General features: G+C 33.8%; 4 protein-coding genes across 4 annotated transcripts in view; 1 reads left to right on the forward strand and 3 right to left on the reverse strand.

Moving 5' to 3' along the window:
• The window catches only part of LOC101889802 (ubiquitin-conjugating enzyme E2 W), a 63,327-nt gene extending 55,843 nt beyond the window's left edge, over positions 1–7,484 (reverse strand). The window contains exon 1 of the mRNA XM_059127794.1: positions 7,194–7,484. Within this exon, the coding sequence (XP_058983777.1) occupies positions 7,194–7,220 (27 nt within the window). The 5' untranslated portion in view covers positions 7,221–7,484. The remainder of the gene's footprint in view (positions 1–7,193) is intronic.
• Positions 1–26,901, forward strand: part of LOC101891682 (activin receptor type-1) — a 174,920-nt gene that overhangs the window by 39,031 nt on the left and 108,988 nt on the right. The window lies entirely within an intron of this gene.
• On the reverse strand, positions 9,621–12,552 carry LOC101890289 (D-aspartate oxidase). The gene is made up of 4 exons (XM_005175945.4): positions 12,192–12,552; positions 12,005–12,128; positions 10,338–10,483; positions 9,621–10,281 (listed from the first exon to the last, which is right to left on the reverse strand). Exons 1-4 carry the CDS (start codon positions 12,377–12,379, stop codon positions 9,729–9,731), a joined length of 1,011 nt encoding a protein of 336 aa, XP_005176002.1. The 5' UTR covers positions 12,380–12,552; the 3' UTR covers positions 9,621–9,728.
• Positions 14,348–26,672, reverse strand: LOC101897891 (ATP-binding cassette sub-family G member 4). Its single transcript, XM_020038703.2, has 8 exons — positions 26,110–26,672; positions 25,811–25,928; positions 18,817–19,152; positions 18,525–18,763; positions 15,685–15,953; positions 15,454–15,622; positions 14,928–15,184; positions 14,348–14,851 (listed from the first exon to the last, which is right to left on the reverse strand). Exons 1-8 carry the CDS (start codon positions 26,249–26,251, stop codon positions 14,438–14,440), a joined length of 1,944 nt encoding a protein of 647 aa, XP_019894262.1. The 5' UTR covers positions 26,252–26,672; the 3' UTR covers positions 14,348–14,437.

Genomic DNA, 26,901 nt, shown 5'->3' on the forward strand with positions numbered 1-26,901 from the left:
CTAGTGCGATTAGACGTAAATGCAAATTAGTACGACTAAGCCACTAGAAAGGAACAAGTTTCATATTTGTTTTTGAAAAATAAATGATGTCTTCTCGCGTCTTCGATGAAGCATCGCGCCAGGGACTCTTAATGTAACCTAAACGGGTCTCATCGAAGATATACGGAAAACACATTTATACACTATCACTAACAACTATTACAAACTAACGACATGTTTCAGGCCCCACGTTCTGGGCGCCATTTTGTAACAACCGTTTTCCGGGGATGACGAAAAATCGCAATATTTGGCTTTAAGTGGCGTTGCCGGTATGCTGGCGTTTAGCGCGGCTATGGCTCGTCGGGTGAGGGGTGGTTCTTGCCACTTGAAGACCTTTTCGGTTGAACACAAAAAAAATATCATACCGGGCTTGCACGAATATCTAAAAGGGGAATATTATTAGAAGCCTGAAACATGCCTAAAAATACAAAAAAACTACACTTGTCTACCAAAAACTCAATCTAAAACTCACTTTAACCCAATTCTTTCCTCCGGAAACAGCTCTCTTGGCGGCTGTCCGACCAAGAGATAGCCCTCCCACCGAGAACACCTCTCGCCATGACGTCACCACTCCCTGACGTCCCAAATTTGACCCTTCACTTACCTCCGTTTAAACCATCCCTACCACCTTCTTAATGGCCTTAAGCCAACGACATCATCTTCATTTGGAAGTATACAATTTTATTACACCTATTGTACATTACATATTGATTTATACTATCAATCAATAAAAAAAAGCAGGAAACGTAATTATTAATTCCCTAAAGAAAATTAATTCCAACTCTAAGCTCCTTCTCTTTCTTTTTCCTTTTCAGGGTTCGATGGCGGGTATCAAGAGTTAGGACCACTGATGGCAGCCAATGGACAAGGTTCTTCCCAAAGAGTAAGTACGTAATAGTATGAAGTTTAGCTTTATAACTACATTCCCGGTTCAAGATTAAAAAAAATGATAATTTATTTTCCAATTCCAGGCCAGGACAAACAAAAGGCAGTATGTCGACACCACAAAAACAATCGACGAAAAAAAAGGTGGATACCTAACCTCGAAATGAGCTCAATTCAACGAGGGATCCTGCACTGCAACACTAGGCGAGTAAATCTTAAATTAAACTTCTTTTGTTTACCCCTTTTTATTTAAAAATTGTACTTTTCTTTTCAGGAAAACCGCGGAATCTAATTATGTCGCCTCGTCGTCCGTCTGTCTGTCCGGAGTTTATAGTGACGTCTATAGGGAAGATACCAAGTCACGCTGGTATAGCAGTGACGGAAAATCTGCGCCTCCCTCGATGGATTGGATGTGCGATGGTGTGGCTCTTTACTCCAAAAATTCTGCCAGGACTTAATTTTTAAGATTATTCTTACTTTTCGTTGTATTTATTAAGTTTTGTTTCAAGCTTAATTCAGTTTCGTTTTGTTTTAATTTTAATTCTTTTTTATTGTGTTTAAACTTAATTCAGTTTTGTTTTGTTTAAACTTAATTCCGTTTCAAGTCTTTCCTTTTTGTTTAAAATTTTGCCAAACTTTAAGATGTTTATTTAGTTTTTGTATAACTATTAAGAATACTTTCAGTTTTAGTTCTTAAATGTTCACATTTTAGCTTTTTAAATTTTACATTTTTGGGCTAAGATTGTTTAAAGCCTTTTTAGCAAAAAAAACAAGTTTGGATTTTGTCTTCTTTGCATGTATTTTGTTGAACACATCAAATTAATAAATGTAATTCCTTTCACTTATGGAATTTATCGCCAAAAAAATGCCGGGTGTTTTACTTCGCTGGGAGCTGGGAGCCACGCATCCAATCTTCTTCGCTGATGAGATAAAAAGGAAAGAATTTCCTTACAATTTCTGCCAGGAAATTCTGGCTGCCATTTTCCTCGTTTAATTTGTCCATTTTCTTTTTAAATTATTCCCCCTTATTGACATTTAAGTCATTGGAATAAACAGCTGTTCCCTAATAATGGTTGACAACATTCTTCTTCTTCTTCCGGCTGTCAATTATTTTCATGGTTACCCCTTTTTAAGGCGCACACCACAACGGTTATTATTTTGCAGGTCATATAGAGAATATTCTTAAACATCGACGATTATTTGTATAGAAATGTAGAAAATATTTTATTTTAACTCCATGACAACGTTCTCCAGGAGCACTGATTTAAAACATATAATTGCTGTTCTATAGATTTTCTAGAAAATATTTTTTAATGTCCACGATTGTTGGTCCGGTAAATAACTCGAGATTAATGTTGTGCAGTAATCTTTACAAAATCAACGATAAGTGGTTTGTTCTTCTAGAAAATATTGGTAAAAATCCATTACTACTGGTCCGTTCTGCAAATCTAGAAATAAACGATTCTCAAAGAATGTTGATAATAGAGCAGAAAATAATAATAATATATAAATAAAAAAGGACTTAAGTATGGCGAAAGTAAGAATATTTTTAGAGGCCCGTCAATACTCTAATGGACCTCTAAAAATATTCTTACAAATTTCACCATACTTGAGTCCTTTTTTTAAATATGTTATTATCTATCCTATTACCAAAATTCGTTTCGAGAATCGTTTATTTCTAGATTTGCGTGCAAGGATAATGAATATTGTTGTTATTCCATTTTGAATTAAAAAAATAAATTGTGAATTGTAGGAAATTGTATTTTGCAGTTGACAACCATCGAATGCTATCACGAATTTCAGTTTATTTTCGATTCATCAACAAGAAATTCATTTAGTCATGTCAAGAAATGGTTCAGTGCATTCAAATAATCATTACATAACAATTTAAACAACAACAACAAGAAATAAATAAAATCAGGCAAGAGAATAAAAGGCCCAGTAAACCAGCAACACTGATTAATTTATATAATATTTAATTCTTGCTATTGTTACTGGTTTCTTAAAATAAAAATAATTGATAAGACCAGCCAAAAACATAGAGATGTCGAAAATACTTCCTTAAATTTGTGACGAATTGGAGGTTAAGTTGAGTGGGACATGAACTGCTATTATTTATCGAGGCATATAGAGACTACATATTTTAAATTTTTTGTCGATTATAGGATTCCTATTTCTTTTAATTCGAAATGCTGCTTTTGCAGAACGACATATGTAGGAAGAAAATGCAGATACAACAATTCATTTTTTTACGTTTATTGCAATTTTTATTTCATTGCATCATTTAAAAAATGGGAATAGCCCTGCATGAAGCATTTTATTTATATATTTCTAATCAATTTATTGACAGGGTACAATCGAAAATAATAAATAAAAGAAAATTGTTATTATTTTTCTACGTAATAGAATGAAATTCAACCAACTGATAGAGAAAAAGCCGATAGAAATATTTTCGCTAAATTGAAATATTTTATTGTTGGGCGATAAGAAACACACAAGTAGCGATGGCAGACTGTCGTAAAACAACCTGATATTAAAATACCCATATTCATAATCTGAATAAAAAGGTATTCGATCAATGAATTTCTTTCAAATGTTATCTTTTGTTTTGGTCATAATAGAAAGTAATTTTATGGTATAAAACCAAATGTGCTATCTTAATTCTTATCGTTTTTTTTTTATTTTTTAAAATCAACTAGCCTTTAGATAATTGTGTTTGAAGTTATTATGCAGGGTGATATGAAAAAACTGCAACCAACTTCAGACTGCTGTCATTTCTAAGCCACTCGTCCGACAGCTGTTCAAATTATTCCAGTGACAGCTCATTATATTGTTTACAAGCGTATAAAAGCATTTTGGTGAGAATTTTCCGTAAAAAAAGTTATTCGTGATGGAATTCAAGAGTGATAGTGTGATTTCTTTATATTTGGCTGGAAAACCACAGGTGGCTATCGTTAGAGCACTCCAGCATTTAAATGCAGATATATCTTTTGTGTCTCGTACTATCCCTCTTTGCCGTGATTCTGGTAGCGTAGCCCGACTTCAAGGAAGTGGACGGAAGAAAGCAGCAACATCAGCAGAAATGGTCCGAAAAGCAAAGAAGCGACTTGATCGAAACCCGCGTCGCAGTGGCCGAAAAATGGCTCGTGAGCTGAACATATCGCAATATTCCATTCGGCAAATATTGAAAAATGAACTCGGGGTAAAGCCATTGCAATTCTTGAAAATTGCAAGAGCATACACCGCAACAGAAAGAAAATAGACTCAAAAGAGCTAAAGAGTTGCTTCGCTTGGACGAAAGTCGTGAACTGCCGAATTTGGTTTTCTCCGATGAGGAAACATTCGTTATCTAGCAGTTTGTAAACAGACAAAATGATCGTGTTTACTTGCGAAAGAGGTCAGACGAAAATGTGAACCTTCGATTGGCCACCAGAACTCAAGGGTCGGACATGGTAATGGTATGGGCCGCCATAACAGCCGATGGTCGCTCTCCGCTCATATTAATCGACCGTGGCATCAGAAAAAATGCCGAATATTATCTCGAATATATTCTGGAGGGTGTATTAAACCCTTGGGCACGCAAACATTTTGGCCGCAGACCTTGGACATTCCAACAGCACTCAGCACCATCGCACTCAGTACGCACAACCCCAGGAAGGTTACAAAATCACCGCACAACGGCCACCAAAATCTCCGGATACCAATCCGTTGGACTATTGTGTATGGATCATCTCAAGCAAAATACCGCAGAGCAACATTTGCACAGCGTGTGATGGTTTCATTGACCGTTTGAAGGCCATAATTCATGTCAAAGTTGACCAAATCGTTTGACTTTGTTGCAGTTTTTTTTATCTTACCCTGAAAATAACTCGATGCATAATGGATTAAAGATTAAAAAAAAGTTTTCTGGATTACAGATTAAAAAAGTCTTCATCTGTTTATCCTCTTCTGGTTCGGTTTTCAGCAGTCAGGGGTTAATGGCACTTTTCGAGTTTAAGTCATGCATAATTTCTGGACTTACCAATTACCAATAAGTCGGAATATCTTAGAAGAAAGTGATGAAATTAGTGACGAGGTGTTTACCCATTTTCGACTTCAATTACATTGACTTTTAGGGACGCCATCTACACAGACCGTTCCAAGATGGACAAGGCTACAGGTGCTGGAGTATTCAGCTCTAACTCAACTATTAGATGTTCCTATAATCTCAATGATAAATGTAGCGTTTTTTCTGGCAGTGATTCTTGCAATCAAGAAGGAACCCAAGATGTAATAGCATGACAGTTCCAGCGACTGTGGGACTCAGGCCATAAACTGAGTGGTTCCCAGTCGATTGATCTACAGATAAATGTGATAGTTAAATCACCGATAAGCTATTAAGCTGTTTCAAGAATGCTCTTATCGAAGAAGCTAGCGGGAAATAATACATGAAAACCGGTAGTAAGGTATCTAAGGACATCTGGCCGACAATCTCGAGATAAAAAAACCTTCTCTTTTTCAACATTCAGCAGTTTTGATCTAGGAATATCGGTAAGGGCATATTGACTGTCCACTGAAGTATCAGATATCTGACCTCAAAATGTGATAACAGTGGCCCTGACTTCTGTGGACTAGGTGAGTATGAACGACTCCATATTTCCATATTTTAAATTTTTCCCTGACAAACCTATCAAACTTACTCTAGTGGTTCTTTGGCAACAAGCCATATGAAAAGTTGACTTACTAAACCAGGACATTGAAGCAGTACCAGACTATCAGTTCATAATATATATTCCTGCTTCAACAATAACTGCTAATGCCTTTTTGGCTGTAATTGAGATATTAGGGGCAAATCGTAAAATTTTAAGTTTTTTCTGATAGGAGGATTACTTGTGCGCCATTTGTTACTTATTCTTCCTAGGATGAACACAATGGACCAAATGCTTCCAAGTGAAGTAGCTACTGCCTCCCTAAGAGTATGATGGCTATACATCTATTGAAAAATAACACAAAATAACAAAATATATGAGATTTGGTTGGAAATTGAAATGGAGGTTAAACCGAAAATTAAACCGACATTGAACATTTTTTGCGATGGGTAAATGTAGCCACAGTTTAGTTAGACATTGTTACTTAACCCTCTGTAAAGGAAAATTAGGAGAAGCATTTATAAGGAGAACTATATATATGCCCTTTTTAATACCAAACATCCTTGGAACCATATCAATGCATGTGCAAAATTTCAAAATGTTTAATAGTACCAGCTACGCTGATCACGATTGTGTACTTGATAGGATCTCAGACGAATATTTTGAGGTCTTACAAAAATAATGACAAATTTAATAATTTTATGGTGATGGTATAAAAACTTATGGACAGAAAGACAAGCAAATAATGTAAATCCAATAAGAGTCTAACTAAGATTCCAGGTAGACTCTCAAACAAAACTAGGGATCTATTTTCCCTTCTTTCTTATGAATGTAACAAGCAAATCAGTTCCGTAAGCTTCTTCCCTTGCAATTCCCCATCATTCATAGGCATAAATTAAATGAATAACATTACAACTTTTCCACTACGAGATAATGAAATTAATATTTAAATTAGTTTTCAATTAAGGGCACATGTACCTACTTCTAAAGAACTGGTTTTTCTCATTACATACAATTAACTTCTGGAAGTTACGGATTTCTTTTTTAAAAGTAGTAGAGCCTTTAAGTTTTGAATTTACAACTGTTTTTTTTTTTTTTTTCAAGGAAAAATCCACAATACAGTAACAACAAGAAAAGCAACAAAACAAACAAGAAGATAATAACTAGTCAGCGGATCTATATTGAAAACGAAAACAGGCCATGCTAAAACTACATCATATGCTGGATGCTGTCGTTCCACCATACAGTTGAGACATACCATAGATAGAAGAAACTTCTTTGTCTTCATGCGTGGCCAAGGAAAACAAAGAAACTTGCAAAAAGAACCACCAATTTTCATTTGATCTACTTCTTTCTTCTCCCCTGATGACCCCGCACTAGACACGAAGCGGACAGCCTTTTAGAAAACAATAACAATAATAATATACCATACCTACTGGGGGCTATACTACCCCACCCCGTAAAACAGAGGCGGGTCATAATTCGCACGTAAACCCTTTAAAATTTATATCAATGCCCGATTTTTTTGTTGCCAGGTCAACTGGGAATTTTCTTTTGAGTCGTGGCAATTTGCTGGTCCATCGGCATTTGATATTAACATTACAATTAGTTATAAATAAAATATATTTAATAAACACTTACCTCACTCGGACTTTGTGGTGTTGACATTTCTCGAGGTTTTGTTTTCTTCTCTTTTGTTATTCTTTTCAATTAAATTTTCTCTGTTTGTTCGTATTTTATTTTTATTTTCCTACGTCACTAATCTCACTTGGCCACCGTTCTAATCTTCTTTGAAGTCTCACCACTATCACTTGAAAAAAATTCTAACTAGAAAATCAAAATTCGGGATATTGATTTAATTTATTGTTTATTTTATTAATTTACAAATAGAGTTGTAGAGTTTTGTCGTTCCGGAACGAACAGGTTCAAAGCAACTATTCCGTGAGAGGAATTATGGGAACTGTACGTACTAGCTCTTTCGTTCATATAGTTCCTTTAGTTCGTATAGTTCCCAAAGTTCATCTGTTTCTTTGGTATAAAACCTGCTTTACATCGACGAATAAAGTACGTATTTTAAGAATATACGTAATTCCATGGCCCAATCAGAAACGTTGCTCAACTTCAAGAAACTAGGAAAAATGCAACTCTGTACCGGAGTCTTATAGTGTCAAATAGACTTTTAAGTCTGCAACAATGAGTTTTGTTTATTTTACAATTTTTAACAAAATGCTAAAATTGAAGGAAAACCACAAAACATGAATGGAATAATGGTGTTTTTTCCCAAAATTAAATCTGACATAGTAAGACAATACTGTTTTGTCCAACAATAGCACATTTTATTACCCATTAACACCGAAAATATACATTTCTCCTGCAACTGAATTTCAAATAATTTTAAATTCTTTAATTTTTTTTTTCAAAACAATGAACACATATACAAGCTGTGTATATGTTTTGACAGAATACATTGTAGAAATATACAGGTAGATGCGTCAACGCTTGGGACGGGAATTTTAAATGTTTTTTCAAATATAAGTGGATTTTTATACGTTTTCTTATACGACGTCATTCGGAGGTTATTTGGCACATTTTGTGACATATCATGAGGGTACGCAGAACCACGCTCGGATACTGCCATTGTTTTTCCTATAGTTCGACATTAATATGCCAAGCCATGATGCCAAGCTGCTTATGTACCCACACTTTAAAACATTGGCCGCATAAGTCATGTAAAGCTTAATCATGGTAAAATCAAGAAGGTAAAGTCATTTCAAATAATACTATTCATCTGTGCATTTTCTTTAATTTACCTTGTCAAATTTCATTGAATAAGAAACAGGTTCCCATCTCTGATTTCAGTGCAGACAATAGATTTGTAAGTGTAAATTTTGACAATGAAATGTTGTTAAATGAACAATTTTGAAAAACAAAAATGGTAAACATATGATTGCATGACTTTACCTTCTTAATTCTAACATGGGCTTGATTATGGAATGATTGATATTTGCTTCTAAGCTTGGCTCAATAAGAAACGTTGCTCAACTTCAAGGAAACGAGGAAAATGCAACTCTGTACTGGAGGCTTATTATGCCTTAATTTCGTTGTCGGCCCAAGATTTCGTTTTAGTTCAGAATCCATGTAGCTGCATAGAAATTTGGATTTCTTTTTGAACAAGTATGTTGTCATTTTGATGCCTTTTAGAGGATACAAAAGTCAATAAAGGATATAATCTAAACCAGTAGACTAAAGATGAGAATACATAAAACGCTTTTTTGGCTGGCTTAAGTCAACGGCTGGGATGTCTAGATTAACTTTTGACTAGTAGAGTAAATTGTAGTTATAACAGTTTAATTTTTGTAACAGTTTTCAAGTAATTTGAACTATTTTTTTTTTTTAATTACAAAACAAATCTAAGAGAGAATCCTACTTGTCTCTTAATCGCCTACCTTTCCCCATTGTAATGTCGATTAAAATAACCTTAAAATCGTTGCGGATACGAATCGAGTGTCATAAATATCAAAAATCATGTGAAGACTTAAGAGAATTACTTCACATAGTCTTAAGTACCACTTCACAGAATGCTTTTAATTTTCATTTTGCCTTCTCCAAATAAACGGAGTATCAAGTTAAACATTGTTCCCACAGGATTCATCTGCTTTAAGCACCATGTTAAGTATATAGAGCCCATAGTCTTTAGGAAAACTTTTTTGGGTAAAAGGGGCTTCTATGTATACGCGATTGTACGTTTATCTTAGAAATCAAGTAAACAGTAAATTCGACAAAAAGTTCTATTGTAAAAATACTATAAGAGCTTTTTTATAGAAAAGTTTCCGTAGATTCCAACGGTTCTTATTTTTTACATACATTTCATATGTTTGACACGAGAAATTTCGTAAAAAATCGAAATAATTTCTAAAACAAATAATGGATATGCCACAATATCTTTTGGTGTTCTTCAACCGTCAAGTATGATCTAAACCCATTCAATCTAAAAATTTTAGGGAGTATTTTTTAAAATTTTCTTTTATGTTATATTACTGCAGTAATAGATACTAATATACCAAGAAATTTCTATTAAAATGTTGATAATATATTACAATCTTATTTATTAATATAACAAGTAAAAACATTTGATATTTGAATTATAAACAGAACACTCTTTTCCACATAAAATATTTACAATTTACTATTGCCCACTAACATTTCACGAACCAATTTCACAGCATATTTGGCGGTACCAGGAGCAGTGGTAACACCATAACCACCATGACCATAATTGTGAACAATCTTAATTGCACTACCATCGACGGAACGTTGCATTATTTCCTTTTCAACGCGTACCACCGAACGATGTGGCCGCAAGCCAACGAATTCGCGAACAACTTCCGCCTTCTTTAGACTTGGCAACATATTGTAACAACGTTCCTTAATGGCCATGGAATCATATTTGCACACATCCAAATTATAACTATCATATTGGCGACAACCACCAAGGGTGACGGTATCAAAGCCGGGTACAATATAAGTGTCATAATCTCCATAGAATGCAGTCTTGATCCAGGGGGCGCGAACTTTCAGCACTTGACCACGAATGGGTACCAATTGTTGATCACCGCATAACTCTTTGGCACCCATACCTGTGCAATTGACAACAACGTCATATTTCTCTGGCAGGGTTTTCAGTGAATCAACATGATGGAATAGTACCACACCACCGGCTTCCTTGAATCTGCAAAGGTATACAATGAAATTTCTCTTTCAATTCTAAGAAATCATATACAATACTTTTGTGTGCCGTAGGGCAGGAAGAGACGGCTCTCCGTAACACATGTCGTAAAGAAGGAACCATATTTCCAATTGCCTTGGCATAGCTTTAATTCTTCCTCTGTAGCTTGCCGATAAATAGGCAATAATTTTTCAATAAAATGATTCTGAAAGAAAAAAAGTTTGTAAATATATATATATAACATTGATGTTTATATGCCCAAAGGGACTTTGATTTATAAAAGATTTCTTTTATGATTTTATATCCGCTATTATTGAACATTTTATGAGAGGCGATATTAATACTAAAAGCAATAAACAATTTGATATTATTGTGAAATTCTTAAACAGAAAAATATATAGAAATAAACATTCAAAGAAATTAAAATTGTTTTGTTCTATGGAGAAGTTTTCTGTGCCTAGTGAATGTTTAGAAGAATACCTTATAGATTCCTTCTATATACGGAAAAACTTATAGGAGTCTTCCAAACCGTCTTTTATAATTAAAAGGACTTCAAAATAAAGAAACCCATCCAGAAACTTCTAAAGTTGTTATAGGACTTTTATACAGAGATCCTAGATTTCCTATCGCACACATCACTTGTGTCTTAACTTTTAGACGAGCTTTGGCTTAGAATTTCTTCAAGTTGCCCTAGACTTTTTTATGCAAAAGAAACTTCTAAAGTTGTTATAGGACTTTTATACAGAGATCCTAGATTTCCTATCGCACACATCACTAGTGTCTTAACTTTTAGACGAGCTTTGGCTTAGAAGATCTTCAAGTTGCCATAGTCTTTTTTATGCAAAAGAGCTTCTCATATATGTACATAGAAAGACAATTTAGAAGTCTGTCATCCAAAGAATATATTTATTAGTCTGATATACCTATTTATTCCATTCTATAGATCTTCTCTGTATAAATACCTTCGATTTCATAGGTTCTATCATGGTAGAAGAATACAGGTGGATGCATCAACACTCGAGGGCATTGATATGTCAAAAATATTTTAAAATATCTGCAAAAATAAATGAATTTGAAAATATTTTCTAATACGATGGCATCCAGAGGTTTTAACTAACTTACGTCTCCTCTACATAAAAGAGGTGTTCTATAAACACAAGGCCTAGATACTTTCTATGAATCGAAGACCTATTGCATTTTTTAGTTAGATGACCCAGAAGAAATCTGTACATAGAAGACCTAGAGATTTCTGATCGATATCAATACAGTACCCGTAATGGTTCTTCTTTACGTTTACATATTATCTACATATAAACCCTAGAAATGTTCTTATCATATAGATACTAAAGGTCTTCTGAACATAGAGCAAATTCCTTGAGGTCCTCTAGAAATGGAAGACCAGATATTCTTTGTAAGATTAAACGAAAGGCTTTCTAGGTGGTGTGGAATGCCTTTTTAAGTCATCTACTTTGCTAATAACCCTTTGTTCGTGCTTTTCCGCTTGGCCATCTTTAGGCAATAACAATTAACATATAATTGATGTAGCTGTGGTTAACTAATCACCTTCCCCATCAATAAAATCAATTAAGAATCATTTGCAGGCATACGGAAATCTTATCAGTATCAAAAACACTTTGGAAAAGTTGGTATAATCTAAATGTCTACAAAGAACGAGCAGAAACGTATCAAATAATCGAAACACATGCACACATATGTAGGTACTTACTCTCACTATCGATGGAGATGTACTGGAAAATATATAGCCCGATAATTGGCAAACACCAGCCAAAGACGCTTTATTGGAACGACGTATATCATCCCAGTAATGGAAGGCATCATTTATCCATTGTCTGCGGAAGAAAAGCAAAACAATTCAAAATACAATTGACCGTTATTTTTAGCACCAGTCTTACTGTGTTATCTCTTGCGTTGGACCCATAAAACTGGTGCTGGGTCGGAAAATTCCAGCGGCCATATAACTGGTGGTGTCCTCATTGAAACGATCAGCCAAAATGGTCACCTTGGCATTTGGAAAGTTATTTTGTAATTCCAAAGCAGTGGTAAGACCAACAATGCCGCTACCCACAATACCGAAATGCATGTTGCCGAAGCTAGGAAGTTATATAGGGGAGAGACTTACAAACAGACAAATGAATTTAACAACCACGGACGTCGTCGTGCTTGGAATACAATTGTTTAGCTAACTGCCGGTCACCAGATCCATTCGTTAGTTAATATATTTTTTTATTTTTTATATTTTTTGTTTGACTTCTTATCAGAAAAGAGAGAGAGAGAATGAGAGCAATCATTCTTTGCTTATCAGAAATAGGGGTAGGTAGGTCGATTATGACTTTCCACTACATATCCCTAATCAGAAAGTAATGCTATGTTCTCATTGCACTTTCAATCATGTTGTTCGCTTTCAGAATTAGGTCATGGTAGAAGAATATAGGTAGACGCGTCGACACAGCTGATGGGACAATGAACTGTCAAACCAATTTTGGAATTGGAAATGTTGAATGAAAAATTATTTAAATTTGTAAAAATTGTTGAAAAACGCGAATTATAATAGCCTCCGAATGACGTAGAATAAGAAAACATATAAAAATCTACTTATATTTGAAAAAACATTTAAATTTTTTGACATATCAATGCTCCCAAGCGTTTATGCATCTACCTGTATTCTTCTGCCATGGAATTAGGTACGTGAATTAACCCGTTCTTACCTCACGATTCGTAATTCATAGTGAAATAATTCTTTTTTTCAAATATTTTTTTGTTGATATTAATGGGAATTTATACAAAAATATATGAAATCTTTACTAATATGAGTAGAAGAAATTATTGCGTTTCTTCCAAATAATAATTATATCATTAATTTTACAATTTTCATTCACGTTTTCAACTTTTTGTGTAAATGTTGACATTTTTTTCTGCCGATACAAACATTTTGGAAATATTGCCTCTTTTGTTTGAAGTTTTCTGTGGAAATTTCAACTCGTGGACAAAATGCGTACCTCGAATGATAGAGAAAACAAAATTTACTTTCGTTTGAATGTACATACGCCATGAGCTGTCAAAACGATTTGCATATTATAAAAACATCCGATTGGCATCGTATAAGAAAAAATATAAAAATCTACTTTATTTTATTAAAAAAAAAATAAATATCAATGTTCCCAGGCGTTGATGTATCTACCTGCATTCTTCTACCATGGAGTTTGCTAAGGGAAAGGCCATGGTTGAATTTTAAGAAGAAAGAAGCAAAACTATGACAGATACAATTCAACTACAACCGCAAGAACATTTTTATTGTAATTAGTGCAATTGTCAGAGTTATAATATCAAAAATATAAACAAAGCAATTAATTCTCAAAAAATTATTTAAATTTCAAAAAAATACCTTTTTTGAAATTTGGATTTATTTATTCATAAATTTTGTTTTAATGTTTTCATATCATTCCCTTCATTGTTTAGGTGACGGCTGCAGGATTCCTAGGAAAACGTAAAAAAACAACATCCCTTTCAAATTTAAATTAAAATATTTCATAAGGTACACTATATTTTGCAAAGTCAGAAGACATGAAAAATACAACAATTGCTCTGTTCCAATACCTGCAAGAAAATACTAGTTTTGCATTTTTTGTTTTTGATATCATAAAGGGAAAATCGGTTGTCGTAGTAAAAACTTTTACATTTTCACATTACTCTGGAACAGAACATATAATAAAAATGCGGTAAGTTCGATTTTGACCCTAGACTTTGTTCTTTTCTGAAGAAGCCAACCTATGATTTAAACCGGTCAAAAAAGAGTTTTATGTATTGCCACCTTAAGATTTATACCATGTTAAAAATGACAGAAACCTTGGGCACGCGCTTCGCCTGGAATGGGCCAAAATACCGCAGAGCAACATTCGGGTAGCGTGTGACAGTTTCATTTGCAGTTTGAAGGCCATTTTTAGATTTTGTCCTCTAGCATAATGCGTTGGCAACTCTAATTACCTTGTCATCAAAGCTTACTTCGCTAATAAACAGCTGTTCACACGCAAGTCCTTTGCATTAAGTGGGTAGTAACATAATTTTTGGAATAAAAAAATATATTTTCTATATTCTAAAACTTATATTAATTTTTAAATAATACATTAAATATAAATTTCACTTAAACTTTAACTAATTTAAAACTAAATATTTTACTTAAAGCTTTGGATATTTTCCCGTTCGATTGTCTATGATATGCCAATCTATGTTTAAATATTGCATATGACAGGAATGTAAATAACAAATAGAATGAAAATAAACCTAGAACTGAGAAAATATAACTTGGTTTTAAATTACCAGCTAATTTGAGAATATATTTCGGTTTAGAGGTCATACAAAACAGCTGGTTGGAGGGGCAAGGGAAATCGGGACGATTAAAATCCAATAAAGTATAAAGATAACCATCGACGGCATATTTTAAGAAACTACTGTAGACCATCAGTTGTTCCCACAGGGAGAGGTTGTTACGTTCCGCAGTATAGGAAGCAATCACAACCATTAATACCATGACATAGGGCGCCAGGAAGAGGGCGTGCTAGAAAAAATGATAGAAAACATAATTAATGAGATATAATTTTTAATTAAATCGAATTGTTTTCAAGTTTCCTTACCACCACATTGAATCTGGAACCGAAAAGTATGCCGAAACTTGATGCCATCAGAGATACTAGAAACGAGATTCCCACAAAGAACATAAAGCGATACAACTCAACGGGCTGACCACTGGTGAAATATATAATTGCTGAACCCACCACCGCCATTGAGCTAAGCATGGGCAGTTGGGCACTAATTAAGGCCATAAAATAAGCACTTAAACGATACCATTGATTAAAGTATTCCCGCCGCAGATACATCATGTCACGGGGCACTAAAATATGTGTAATTTTTAAAAGTTAAACAATTTTGAATTTAAAACAATTAATTTAACTAATCTTGATTTGTGCACAAACCTTGAACTCAACATTTGGTCTGTTCCAGAACATGCTAGAATCTACTAGTTTTGCATTTTTTCCGTTATCATAAAGGGAAAATCGGTTATCGTAGTAAAAACTTACATTCTTACAGTTCTAGAACAGGCTAATTATTCTAAAGATTACCGACACCTCAACCCAAAAATTTAGCTGGAAATACACTTACCACATGCCAGCAACGGTACCATCGGAAGGAAGAAAAATTTGATAATAACTATCATCGACAGATGATAAGTGAAAATGCTAACCGTGGCATTACTTGTAACCTCCGTATAGGTGAAACCAATTAAAAGCGAACACAGGATATGTATAACAATTCTGAGTTTACAATTTGCCTGGAATGAAGAAAATTCAATATTATTTATTTTATCAACACAGGATTTCCGAAACACCTTACCTTGTCACGCCACATTTGATGCAGTATATGTAAAAATAAAATTTTAAATTCACTGAACCATGAATTCCGGTATATTGATGGATATTTTTTCTTAACACCTGCAGTATTATCCAAATTGGGTTTGGCTTCCAATAGTTTTGGATGCAAGATATCATAATTGTCACATTTATTTGATGGAACTGCTTGCCATTTTACAATTTTTCCATTTTGAATTGTTGCAACCAGTTCTTTTTGGAAATCGCCATAGGTTTTTGTGGCCACTTCGATAACTGTTTTAATAAAAACGAAAAAGGCAGAAAAATTATATAATTAATTATTAACACAACCGTTGTTATTGATTAATTCATTTGAGATTATTTTAAATATTTCCATAACACCCTGTATGTAAATACGTAGTTACCCTGTTTATATTTACATGAAAAACTTAACACAATCACCCTGTATTTTTTAACGGACGAGACACTAGGTGTGTACGATAACTTAACAAAGTGAAAATAAAATGAATTAATATTATTAATGAATTAATACTGGACGTTGGAAGACAATTTTAGGGAAAACAAGTAAAAAAGCTGTAAGATCGGCCAAATTTGGCAATTTCAAAAAAAAAAAAAATAAATAAATAAATATATAAATAAAATGCGTTAAAAATTCTGTTTAAAAATACCAAATGTACGGTTACTGTTTAGAAATACCGAATTAAGGTCTATACGACGGAGTGGACCTGCATGGGCAACTTTTGTCACAAGCTATTACAATATTCAAATGCGAAACTTGAAAAAAATCTGTTTATAATGCAGCTAAAATCTTTAAAATACCGAATATAGGAAGTACCATTGGGGGTTATAAAACGTGGACCTGCACAGTCAATTTTCTGGCATAGGCTGTAGTATCCATTACGAACTTCAAATACTAAGTTTGAAATAGTTCCGATAAATAATGTCTCTAAAAACATCAAAATACCGCATATCGGGAGGTACCGTTATATGGGGGCTATACGAAGACGTGAACCTACATGGCCCATTTGCAATACCAAAAGTCCTGTAGACATAATACACATTTGAGTAATATTTTATCAACCTACTTCATTTCGTTCGGAAGCTAGAGTGATTTTCACAGACGGACAGACGGACGGACATTGAATACATAATTGGCTGGCTTCTTCGGAAAAGAACAAAGCGCCAAAATCGAACTAAGTCAACCTAAAACTCCTTTGTTCCTCTACGAAGAAGCCAGAAGTTGACTTAAGCCAGACAATTATGTATTCTTACCTTTATTCTTTTGTTTTTCGGCTCATTTTTATTTTTTGTGTGTTTCATTTTTTAATGGCGGACAATTTTTTTCGTTTTGACAAATCGGCTGATTACTTGCAAGTTAAGGCAAAGATTGTGTCTGTTTACTTTTCTCAGTTTTCTTGGAAAAGAGAATGAAACTTCCTTAAGGTGAGAATAAATAAAGGGCTTGTTTAACTGGCTTAAAGGTGAGAATACATAAAACACTTTTTTGACTGACTTAAGTCATTGGCTGGCTCCTTTGTAAAAGAACAAGAACTATGACAACCTAAAACTCCTTAGTTCAATTACGAAGAAGCCAGCCAGTCCAAAAAGCGTTTTATGTATTCTCTTCTCAGTCATCGGTTGGTTTATTCGTAAAAGAGCAAAGGAGTATTTGATATTTGCAGGAACAGTTATTGCGCCATGCAATGTTTACAATTTTGTCAATAAATAAAAAGGTAAATTACAGAAAATCCAGAGATGGATGTGCTTATTTGAAATGACTTTACCTTCCTAAATTTACCATAGTTGGGCCATGCTTTAGACGTTGCAAGTATTGATGCTCACCTTTTAAGATGAACTAAGTTTGAACTAGTTCAAATTTGGCCGATAATTTGGCATAGGCCTCCCTAAATCCCTTTATTATCTTTTATAGAAATCCACATGTGAAAAATAGCTGACCGTTGGGGATATATCTTTTTCTTTTCTGGCATAAGTCAACGGCTGGCTTGTTTTCTCAAGGAATAAAGGAATTAGGGTGAATTAGTTTAAACTATGGGCTGATATTGAACTAAGACAACCTAAAAGTTGTTCTTCTACCAATAAACATGGCTAAATAATATAGGTAGTCGCATCTACACAGCTGCTGGACAATGAACAGTCAAACCAATTTTGAAACTGGAAATTTTGAACGAAAAATTATTCATATTTTTAATTATTTTAATTGTTGAATTGCTTAACAGGCATATCATAACAACCTCCGACTGGTGTTGTATATGGAAACCAATAAAAATCTAATTATTTAAAAAAAAAAAAACATTTTAAAATTTTTGACATATCAGTGTTCCAAATGCCAAATGCATCTACCTGTATTATTCTACCATGCGCGTCCCTTAAGGTGAGAATACATAAGACGCTTTTTGACTGGCTTAAGTCATGGGCTGCCTTCTTCGGAAATAAACAAAGGAGCCTAGGGCCAAAATCGAACTAAGTCAACCTAAAACTCATTTGTTCCTCTACGAAGACGCCAGTCGATAATTTTAGCCGGTCAAAAAAAAAAACGTTTTTTTTTTAAGTTTAAAGGTGAGAATACATAAGACGCTTTTTTGACTAGCGTAAGTCATCAGTTGGCTTCATCGTAAAGGAACAAAGGAGTTTTAGGTTGACTTAGTTCGATTTTGACCCCACGCTCCTTTGTCATTTTCCGAAGAAGCAAGCCGATGACTTAAGCCAGTAACAAAAAGCGTCTTATGTATTCTATCCTTAAAACTGCATCTATCTGCCACACATTATTACCATTTTTTGCATATTTTTTAATAATTATTCAGAAATTTCTGTGAGAATACTTACTGAAATCCGTGGGATTATATGTCTGAGGACAATTCAAATCGAATTGTTGCAGATATGGCACAATATCATTTACCGCTCCCTGAAAAATACACTGACCCTTGGACATGGCATAGACTTTGTCGAACATTTGAAACAAAGTGGCCGATGGACAGTGTAGTGAACAAATTATGGTTCTGCCACATTTGGCTAATTTTTTCAACAGACGTATGCATTGTGAGGCGGAGAATTCATCGAGACCCCTAAAAAAGGAAAATCATTAAACAAATATTGAAACAACAAGTGTTAAACTTACGTTGTTGGTTCATCTAAAAATAATACTGAAGGATTATCGATCAATTCCAGAGCAATGCACAGACGTTTACGTTGTCCTCCCGACAAGTTGGCAATCAACGTATCGACATGTGATCCCAAATCGAAAATATCTAAAATGTCATGGATAACTTTTTGTCGCTGTTCCCGACTGTATTTGGTGTCCATCTTAAGTTCGGAGGCAAACATCATCGTTTCCATGAGTGTAAAATAGGGACTAATGTGATCATCTTGCAGGACATAACGGGCAATTTTACGAAACCGCTGCATATCTTGTTGTTCGCCATTGACCAATATTTCGCCAGAGGTTTTGCGTATTCTGTAAGTAAGGGCAGAAACAAAATTTAAAGGGTGGAGGATAGTAGAAATGTACCCAGTATAAAATTTGCTTCTTAAAAATACCGATAGCTCATAAAATCTTAAAAAATAATCGTATTTCGAGCTTAGGAATGCGTTCAAATGCGCCTTTAAGGTGGGAATACATAAAGCGCTTATCTGGCTGGCTTAAGGTGGGAATACAAAAAGCGCTTAGTTGGCAGGGTTAAGTCATCGGCTGGCTTCTTCGGAAATGAACAAAGGAGCCTAGGGCCAAAATCGAACTGTGTCAACCTAAAACTCTTTTGTTCCTCTACGAAGAAGCCAGCCAAATACGCTCTTTATGTATTCCCAGCTTAAGCCACCGGCTGGCTTCTTCGGAATGAACAAAGGAGCCTAGGGCCAAAATCGAACTAAGGCTGGAAATACATAAAGAGCATATTTGGCTGGCTTAAGTCATCGGCTGGCTTCTTCGTAGATGAACAAAGGAGTTTTAGGTTGACTTAGTTCGATTTTGGCCCTGAGCTCCTTTGTTCATTTCCGAAGAAGCCAGCCGATGACTTAAGCCAGCCAGATAAGCGCTTTATGTATTTCCAGCTTAAGTCAACCGAAAAATCCTTCGTTCATCTACAAAGAAGCCAGGCGATGACTTGAGTCAGTCAAATATGCGCTTTGTGTATTTCCACCCTTAGTTCAATTTTAAGTTGAGAATACATAAAACGCTTTTTTGACAGGCTTAAGTCATAGGCTGTCTTTTAGGTTGACTTAGTTTGATTTTTTCCCTTAGCTCCTTTGTTCTTTTTTGATGAAGGCAGTCGTTGACTTCAGCCATTTAGTCCATAAAGGTAAAGCGCTTTTTTGACTGGCTTCTTCGGAAAAGAAAAAATGAGCGTAGGGCCGAAATCGAACTATGTCAACCTTAAATTCCATTCCTCTACGAATAAGACAGCCGATGACTTAAACTAGTCAAAAAGGCGTATTATGTATCCTCTTCCTTTGTTCTTTTACGAAAAAGCAAGGCGATGACTTCAGCCAGTAAGCGCCTTTATTTCTTTTGGTTGCATTGCGGGACCTAATCGCACATCATTGTCCAATAGGTTATCTGTGACGTGTCTCGCAAATTTCAAACGTTTTAATTACTTTCTATTGTTGTTTCCAACAACAACAATAACAAAGAGCATCAAATTGATTTACCTTGCTCATTGAACCATTCATTTGGGTTATCAATCTCCTATTCAGTACTTCGTGCAGTGCTCATTAAAAAATAATTTCAAATAATTACACTACATGAAATTTGTTGTCTTTTTTGAAAATTAATGATCACCTGAAATAATCACATGTCAATGTAAATTGTACCCCGGTTTCTGGACAGCTTATATTTTTTTTAGCTGAAATTGATAAGGCATGAACTTCAGCATTGGAAATATGACCTTGGTCACTGCGTCAGTGATAATAATAAGTATGTCTGGTTACCCTGGCCGAAAAGTTCTGCAAAAGACAGCGAGTCGAGAAAGACAGGCAAACTGATCTTTTACTGAGAGTTTGCAAGAAAAATGTGAAGTTAAACGGGAGTAAACGGATAAGCGCTTTATGTATTCCCACCTTAAAGGCGCATTTGAACGCATTCCTAAGCCAGTGGAAAAATGTTCTCTGTATCTACACCTTAGGTCGAAATGCAATTATTTTTTAAGATTTTATGAGCTTCTTGCACAAACTTGCAAGCACACACAAGATTTGTCAAGAAGAAACAATTTGTTCGCCATAAAACAAAAAGAGGTACGAAAAAACGTAAATAAACAATTAAAGTGAGAATACATAAAACGCTTTTCTGAATGGCTTAAGTCATCGACTGGCTTCTTCGTATAAAACAAAGGCCAAAAAAAAAAAGAGCCTAGGGCCGAAAACGAACTAAGTCACCCTAGAACTCCTTTGTGCAAAGACATAGAAGTATAAAGATGGGACAAGACAGAGTCAAAATATTGTCACCTCTGTTGTTACGATATCATAACAACATAATCACCAATGTTAAGTTGTTTTAACAGCAAATGCAATATTCAAACGTCAGTGTAATGCATTTTTTAGTTCAAATTTTTGGTTTACAGAAAATTTTATTCTTAAAATTGCTCTGTAAATATAAATTTTATGCTAACATGTCACTGTTGTGAGCAGCGCCTCTATATATTTTTTATATTAACTATTTTTTCATTATGCATTTTGTCCAGTCTTTACCATTTTAGGTCTTTGCTTTGTTCCTCTACGAAGAAGCCAGCCGATGACTTAAGCCAATCAAAAAAGCCTTTTATGTACTTTCACTTTAAGCCATCGGCTGGCTTCTTCGTAGAGGAACAAAAGAGTTCTAGGTTGACTTAGTTCGATTTCGGCCCTAGGCTCCTTTGTTCTTTTCTTCTCTTTTGTTCTTATAATTTAAACCTCATCTCTAGATCGTTTAGATGCATCCTCATACATTTGACATCCGATGATTTATGTTATAACAATCCTATTATCAACTTTGTTGACCAGGGCTAACATAAACAATCATCAGCTGATCGGCATTTATATACTCCTAGAGGCATATACATGGTAGAATCAAGAAGGTAAAGTCATGTAATAATATGTTTACAATTCATTCTAAATTATTTATTTGAGAAATTCTCATTGTCAAAATTTATATTTATTATTCCATTGTAAATACACAAATCGAAGATAGGGATCTAATTGTTATGCAGGGAAATAAACCCACAAGATTAGATTTATTAAAACCAGACGGATAACCTTCAACATTGCAAACGCACTTTTGTGTCAGAAAAGGTGGACCTTCGAGAAACAAAAACATTCTACTATTCAAGATGATTTAATGATATTCAAGAATATTCTAAATATAATAATTTATTTAAAAAATGTAAACCATCAAAAGAAAGTAAAGGTGAGAATACATAAACCGCTTTTTTCATTGGCTAAAGCCATCGGCAAGCTTCTTCAAGAACAAAGGAGCGTAAGGACAAAATCGAACTAAGTCAACCTAAAACTCCTTTGTTCCTCTACGAAGAAGCCAGCCGATGACTTAAGCCAATCAAAAAAGAGTTTTGTGTACTTTGCCACTTTTATTATCCATGTGTATTTCCGTATATATGTCAAAATTGACATATTACTTATGACTCCTAATTCTTGCCATTACGCACTTGCATGTTTTTTTATCCTTTGGTTGCATTGTAATTATATTACATTTTCTAAAATTATATAATACTTTATGAATGACTTCTTATCGCAAATTTAATTTTATATATTCACAAAACATATCGTCTGATAGAGCCTTAAGTTAATCCCCGCAGCACAAGGGCGCATTAGACGACATGTAACAATCGTTATGCCAAAAATCATTTCCCAACCATGGCAGAAGAATACAGGTAGTCGCATCGACACAGCTGCTGGGACAATGAACTGTCAAACCGATTTTGGAATTGAAAATGTTTAATGAAAAATTATTAAAATTTTTTAAAAATGCATATTATAACAACCTCTGATTTGCGTCGTATAAAAAAACATTTAAAAATCCACTTAATTTTCATAAAACATTTTAAAAATTTTGACATATCAATGTTCCCAAGCGTTGATGCATCTAAGTATATTCTTCTACCATGTTCCCAACATTTTGGTCCAAAATAAAACATGACGTTATTTTTCTTTTTTCATAAAAAAATTTATTTGCACTTTCTATTCATTTCGAAAACATATGTAATTAAAATAAAAATTTTAAAATTTTAATAATGATTGATTATAATTTCAAATAATTACCCATAGCAAAAATAATATATTTAAAAATTTGGCAAAAATATAATAAATTTAAGACACGTGTAAGAAGATAATGCCAATGCAAAATGAAATTAATGGAAAGAGGTGAAGGACCAATTTGTAAATGTAAAAATAAAACTTTTCAAACCCCCAAATCAAAGTTAAGGACCCCAATTGACATATGTTTTTATTAATATTCATTCAATTAAATGTTAAATTTATTTTAATGAAATCGAATTAAATCAAAGTGCCTTAAAAAATTATTATTATCATTATAAAGATAATAATAATTTTGAGGCACTCTGATTTAATTCAATTTCATTAAAATAACTTTTGTTTTCTTTTGACAATAAGACAAATGATGTCAATATGCCGCCACAAAATACATATGTTAAGAGGTAAATGTGGATATATGTAAATTAGTTAAGAGATGGAAAACTGAGAATACTAAAGCGGAAATAAAAACAAAACAAAAGTTCAAGATGTTATTCAAAAGAGAATATTCTAGTGATCGTATGAATAAATTATGTGAATGACGTAGACAACGCTTAAAATTCAAAACAAAATCTACATAACATTTCTAAATCTTTCCAAACTATTTGAATAATAAATATTCGAAATGTACACATGTACCATCAAAGAAGACATAACAAGTGCTTTTGAATTTTACTATGGAAAAAGTTCCGCTCTAAAACATGCAGAAAGCTACTCATTTTACCGTTTTTTGCTAATTAATATGCAAACACTGTTCCTGCTCCCAAATAAAAAGTAAAGCTGCAAGCATATTTAAGTGAACGCAATATTAAGTTTTAATTAATTACCCTATTAAAGGGTTACCTGGATTTTCATGTTTGATGAATTTCAATTAGAAAATTTCTAACGACTTTGGTAACATTTAAGGTGGGAATACATAAAGCACTTATCTGGCTGGCTTCTTCGAAAATGACCAAAGAAGCCTAGGGCCAAAATCGATCTAGGTCAACCTAAAACTCCTTTGTTCATCTACGAAGAAGCCAGCCAAATATGCGCTTTATGTATTTCCACCCTTAGAAGTTAAAGTCATATCAAATAAGCATATCCATCTCGGTATTCTCAGGTTCACATCTCAGATTTGTGTATATAGATAAGATGTTGTGAAACTTAAAATCATGAAAAGAAGAAATTCTATTATTTAAAGATAAGGAAATATTTTGAAGTTTGGATTTTTGGTCAAAATATGTAAAATAGTAGAAAATCTTTAGTTCTGGAACATAACTATAATATGAGTTTGTTATGTGTATATGGTAATTTTTGGAACAGTACAAAAAATAATACATATATTACGTGTTTTTCGGCGAACTGTCATTTAATCAAAAAAAAAATGACAATCTAAATAACGCTGTTTACGAAAACATGTTCGGTGTAGATAAGGCTTTTAAAGTACGTTTACATACAAAATCTTTACCCGGGGTAACTCCGATACGTGTGCAATCACAATAAATATACAGGGTGAGATGAAAAAACTGCAACCAACTTCAGACTTCTCTCATTTCTAAGCCACTCGTCTGACAGCTGTTAAAATTATTCCAGTGACAGCTCATTATATTGTTTACAAGCATACAAAAGCATTTTGGTGAGAATTTTCCAGAAAAAAAGTTATTCGTGATGGAATTCAAGCGTGAGAGTGTGATTTCTTTATATTTGGCTGGAAAACCACAAGTGGTTATCTTTAGAGCACTCCAGCATTAAAATGTGAATGAATCCTTTATGCCTCGTACCATCGTTTGTTACCGTGATACTGGTAGCGTAGCCAGACGTCAAAGAAGTGGACGGAACAAATGGTTCAAAAAGTAAAGAAGCGACTTGATCGAAACCCGTGTCTCAGTGGCCGAAAAATGGCTCGGGAGCTAGACATATCGCAATATTCCATTCGGCAAATATTGAAAAATAAGCTCGGGGTAAAGCCATTGAAATTCCAAAAAGTGCAAAAACTTACACCGCAACAGAAAGAAAATAGACTCAAAAGAGCTAAAGAGTAGCTCCGCTTGGCCGAAAGTGGTGAACTGACGAATTTGGGTTTCTCCAATGAGAAAACATTCGTTGCCAAGCGTTGATGCATCTACCTGTATTCTTCTACCATTAAATAAAATTAGTATGTTATGTTTACGCATGGTAAAAGAATATAGGTAGATGCATCATCAACATTGATATGTCAAAAAATTTAAAATATTTTGTCAAAAATGAGTAGATTTTAAAATGTTTTCTTATACGATGCAAATCGGAGATTGTTATAATAATAATTTTTACAAATTTCAATAATTTTTCATTCAACATTTTAAATTCCAAAATCAGTTTGACAGTTCATTGTCCCAGCAGCTGTGTCGATGCGACTACCTGTATTCTTCTACCATGTGTTTACGTTGGAACTTTTGGCAGGGTTAACCTAGTTTAAGAGGATTTGTTTGAAGTATAAGCAATGGATATGAAAATTTTAATCCAAATCTAGTGGGTTAACCCATTTATATGTAAACGTACTGTAAGTCATATATTTGTTTATATATTTATGTCCATTATCACATTTCCTATACACCATGGCAGAAGAATACAGGTAGATGCATCAACGCTTGGGAGCATTGATATGTCAAAAAAATTTAAATGGGTTTTTGAAATATAAGTAGATTTTTATATACTTTCTTATACTACGTTATTCGGAGGCTATTATAATTCGCGTTTTTTTTTTTACAAATTTAAATAATTTTTCATTCAACATTTTCAATTCCAAAATTGGTTTGACAGTTCATTGTCCAAGCAGCTGTGTCGAAGCGTCTACCTATATTCTTCTACCATGCTATACACTTTTTTAGTTTATGTCATATTAAGTATTTCAAACTTACCTATATCCGGACAACAGATTTAATAATGTTGTTTTGCCACATCCGGAAGGACCAATAATGGCTGTCAATTCATTGGCACGAAATATTCCACTTACACCATTCACTAATATTTTGGAATCTTGGAAATAAATATTAAAAAATTATATGTTTTTATAAAAATATTCACAATACTTTTAAATTAATTCAAAACAACTTAACACTTAATAAAATTTATTTTCCTAATTTTTTTCTTTCTTCTTTTTTTATTTTTGAAATTTCAATAGAACATAAAAACAAAACAAATCAAAAATTTCAATTACTTTCAGTTTCATAAGTTAATTCATTGAATTGTAAATTAATTGACGCATCGTTTGTGGTGCGATGGAAAATGCTGTAGTCCATGGCCGAGGGACTTAATAGGTCAGCAGTTGCCAGCGAATTTCGATGCATGTTCGATGTCATTGATACAATTGATAGCGCCGAATTTTTGCCGATATATGTGTTTTTGGCTGACGATCCGAAAATGTACTAATTCTTATGTTTGTGGCTTTGGGGACTATCAACACAAAAGTAAGCTGGGCTCTATCGCAATTTACAGTGACAACCAAATAATTGTGTCCGGCTAAGAAGTGAAACTTGTTTCGCGCTTTTGCTTTTAGTGTTTTGTTTTCCAAAACAACAATGTATAACCAAAACAAAATACCAGAAAAGGGTTGTATCGAAAAATATAAATAAACACCAAATAAAGCGAACGCTATGAGTAAGAGGTTCAAAGACCATTTAATCGATGTTTTTTACATCAGCATCTGTCAGAGAAGAAACCCGTGCTAGACATCAATATTCAACTCTGTAGACTTCTGTGTTTCGACTAACATTTTGTGGAATGATTAATTTATACAATCCGGTCTTCAAGATGATGATGATGAAGATGAAGATTTTAATGAGCAATAAATTAAAATAATTATAATCATTAAACGATAAATGACTTTGCGATTTCGATATTATCTGTGTACGAATTTTAGACGAAAATTGGGGGTAGATGAATTACGCACGTGTTGGATCCAGTTTCTTTAAAAATGATTCCATGCACACTTTTTCTTAAAAATTTAAAA

The sequence above is a fragment of the Musca domestica genome, unplaced genomic scaffold (genome assembly GCF_030504385.1).
Source record: "Musca domestica strain aabys unplaced genomic scaffold, Musca_domestica.polishedcontigs.V.1.1 48, whole genome shotgun sequence".
NCBI classification, from domain to species: Eukaryota; Metazoa; Arthropoda; class Insecta; order Diptera; family Muscidae; genus Musca; species Musca domestica.